This window comes from Ciona intestinalis, unplaced genomic scaffold (genome assembly GCF_000224145.3).
Source record: "Ciona intestinalis unplaced genomic scaffold, KH HT000226.1, whole genome shotgun sequence".
NCBI classification, from domain to species: domain Eukaryota; kingdom Metazoa; phylum Chordata; class Ascidiacea; order Phlebobranchia; family Cionidae; genus Ciona; species Ciona intestinalis.
This window is the reverse complement of record NW_004190547.1, coordinates 11612-14936: the sequence shown is the minus strand read 5'-3', so window position 1 is coordinate 14936 and position 3325 is coordinate 11612. Positions and strand designations below refer to the sequence as shown.

Here is a 3325-nt window from a genome sequence, read left to right as displayed (position 1 = left end):
CCACATTCCACTCCGTGGAATTCCTTATCAGTAAATCAAGATTCCGAAGTTAAAAAGAAAGTTTGTGAACGGTTGGGGGAAAACAACATTGGTTGGGATTCAACAATTTGAATTAAAACTACCATGGAGTAAACTACCGATGTTTGTATGCGTATAAACGCTGTAGAATTAGTTTGGTAAAAGTAATTAAACAAATGCAATGCAAAAAATATTTATTCACCGTTTTGCTGCGAGAATCGTACCCGCACAATAATAACGCCTTCTATAATACATGTGTATTTGAACGCATGCGCAGTCGGGTTTGAACGCATGCGCAGTCGGGCTTGAACGCATGCGCAGTCGGGCTTGAACGCATGCGCAGTAGGGTATAAACGCATACAGTATGAACACTACTGCACACAACAGTGCATGTATAGTTAAACTAATCTGATAAAAGTAATGATTGTGGTAAGTAATTAAAAACTATACAAACAACGTAATAATGTTATTAGTTATGTTTGAAGTCTAATTTCAAATGGTCTTCCGCTGATTCATGCTTGTCACCAACATTATTATACTGGGGTTGGATCAGCGGTGATTCCCCATTTCTCAATGAAGTATGAATGATATTTCTTCATTACGTCATCGGTTATGACGTCGCCTTTAAAAAGCACGAATTCGCCAATCGCCCCTTCCAAGTGGACTCTGCATGTCGGGTGAAAGGCACCGATTGCAAAAGAAGTTTCTGAATCAGTGGTTTTTGCTTGAAATCTTTGAAGTAACTTTCCATTGCACCATACACTACTTGCATTGGCACCACCATTTACATTCCACTGGACACTGATAACATTCCAGACATGAAGTGCTTTGGGGTCAGCGTTGCTCAGGGTATGACGGATTTTAACATTACCCACTGTGCCAGCTATTCGCAATACACTGGAAGTGATCCCAATGAACTTATCAAAACCTCCATTGTCGATCCCAAACAACCCCCGCCAAGGTAGCAGAGAATCCATACTATGCGTGTCGATGCGGTAAACTATAAACACAGAGAAGAGATCTTTCTCTCCTCGTTTACGATTCAAATCAATATGGGTTTCCAGACAATTTTTAGTTTCTTTAAACACCAAAAACCTGTGACCGTTTTGTTTTTCACGAGATAGTTGTGGTTGGTGGTTGGGGTTGTACTGTGTTGCTGGTATCGATGACAACCCATGATCATAAACCTTTGAAACGCCTAATGTTTCCGTAACCTTTACATCTGTGTCGTAGTCCACACGGTATTGAACTGTAGCGGTTGATGTTATGTAATCTGGAAAGTAATGCTTAAAAATCGTCAGCTTACATGAAGTAAATTGTGATGAATATTTTATTTCGTACAGTACTGTTGGGGTATAAGATATAACACCTTTGTTGCACAATATCCAAATATCCTGATCGAGTTAAACAATTAACAACGGTCTATGGGAGTCGTCAGGATACGATTTTATAATTCTTTGAATGTTCTTTGTGTACTACCAAATGAGACGGGAAATCAAAATGAAAAGGTGTCCCATCTTACCCCAATCTACTATACGACGATTGAAACACCGGAGCTTTTGATAATTTTATTTAACTGCCGTGTTAAAGCATGTACAAGCCGACCACCATGTAAAACACAGTGATGCGCATTTCATATCACCTGAGATTTGGTAGATCGCCCATTGTACAGTGAAGAGTATTTCCCCCCACCCTGATTCTTCATCGATTCGTTCAAGTTCCAACACAGCGTTATAGAAATTGATTTTTACAACGGTAACTTTAAACTTCTCGACTCGCGAAGTATCTTTAGGTTGGGCTGTTGCCTTAATATGATAAGGTTTCCAATTCAAACACACTTTGTAGTTTATTGTTAGATTTTGCTTCCATGTCGTTGAATGAATTGTCTTTTCAGAAGAACGTTGAATAATAGTTGAATAACCTTAAGGGGAAAATATTTGTCTTTGACTAGTTTAGTTTGGATGTCATTTTATATAGCAACTATACAGTAGGGTGGGGGAAGATGGGACACATTTAGCACATAATATCCAAACATCCTGATCGTGTTTTATATACTTAACATCGGTATATGGGAGTCGTGAGGATAAGGTTTCATAATTCTTTAAATTTTATATGCTTCCCACCAAATTGGATGAGAAAATAGAATTAAAAGATGTCCCATCTTCCCCCACCCCACTATATATATTAAAACTACCGAAGTTTGACACCCACCGTTTAACTGATACGTCCCTGCAGGCCAAATAATAAGAACCACAACAAGCAACCAAAACATTGGATTACTTGGTGCGAACACTTCCCGTTTCTACATTATCTTCCTTGTAAACAATCTAGTTTGACTAAATGTAAATGCGCTGCAGAAGAAATAAGTCACAACTCATTCCAACTTATATAAGAGAATGCGTCGCATAGCAAAGCTCACGTAGTCGCTAAAATAAGTACTTACAGGTGGCAAGTAGCATGATTCTACCCCATGTAAAATTACACCTCGACCCCTTTATGCTGATCACAAATTCTATTGTATATATAGAGGGGTGTCCTACTACTAGATAATCATATATATAGTGTTTAACAATTGTTTGGTTTCCTGTATTTTAAAGTGAATATTAAGTACGTGATGTTACGTGTCATAGTTTTTAGCGGTAATAATTATAATGATAGCTTCATTTTTTCTTGGTTTACGGGTAGCGAAGATAAATAAAACACATTGATATAGGGACAGAACAACATTTGTTACGCTTACAATTAAAAACATATTTATATTTAGTTGGAAGAAAATAATTGTGGTCGCTACACCTAGCGGAAAAACAAGTCATTTATGTTTGATTATTCCCAAGTTAAACTTTTAATGGAAACAAAAGTTTGCGTAAAAACACGACCCGTACCATTAAATGGGGGGTCGGCTTTAAAAGATTGGGTCAAGGGGAAAAAACATAAAACTATTTTTACCAATAGTTTACAGTAAACAGTTTGACAATATTTTCATTGCATGCAAAACAATCACTCACAAAGTTACATATGTGGGAACTTATCCGCATAACGCTACCATTACACGCACAAACATGTTTTAAACTTTCCTGGTAATACAGCGGGAAGAACAAAACTTCGAAATCGTTGTTTCACCTTTATGACTGGGTAAATTTAACAAGAATTAACTAAATAATAAAGTAGTTTTGTTAGATAAAGAAACAAATGTTCCAATTATAATCGGCTTTCGCAAAGGGTAGATCGCCATGCCCTGCTCGCTTTATCGATGATGAAAATACCTTTACCGAAATGTCATGACTTAGTATATAATCTTTGTCTACAT

At 37.2% G+C, this 3325-nt stretch overlaps 1 protein-coding gene across 1 annotated transcript; it reads right to left on the bottom strand.

Annotated features, from left to right (window-relative positions):
- Positions 1–284: 284 nt before the first annotated feature.
- On the bottom strand, positions 285–2428 carry LOC113475330. Its single transcript, XM_026839385.1, has 3 exons — positions 2230–2428; positions 1661–1939; positions 285–1291 (listed from the first exon to the last, which is right to left on the bottom strand). The coding sequence occupies exons 1-3, from the start codon at positions 2288–2290 to the stop codon at positions 552–554; spliced, it is 1080 nt and encodes a 359-aa protein (XP_026695186.1). The 5' UTR covers positions 2291–2428; the 3' UTR covers positions 285–551.
- Positions 2429–3325: the final 897 nt, after the last annotated feature.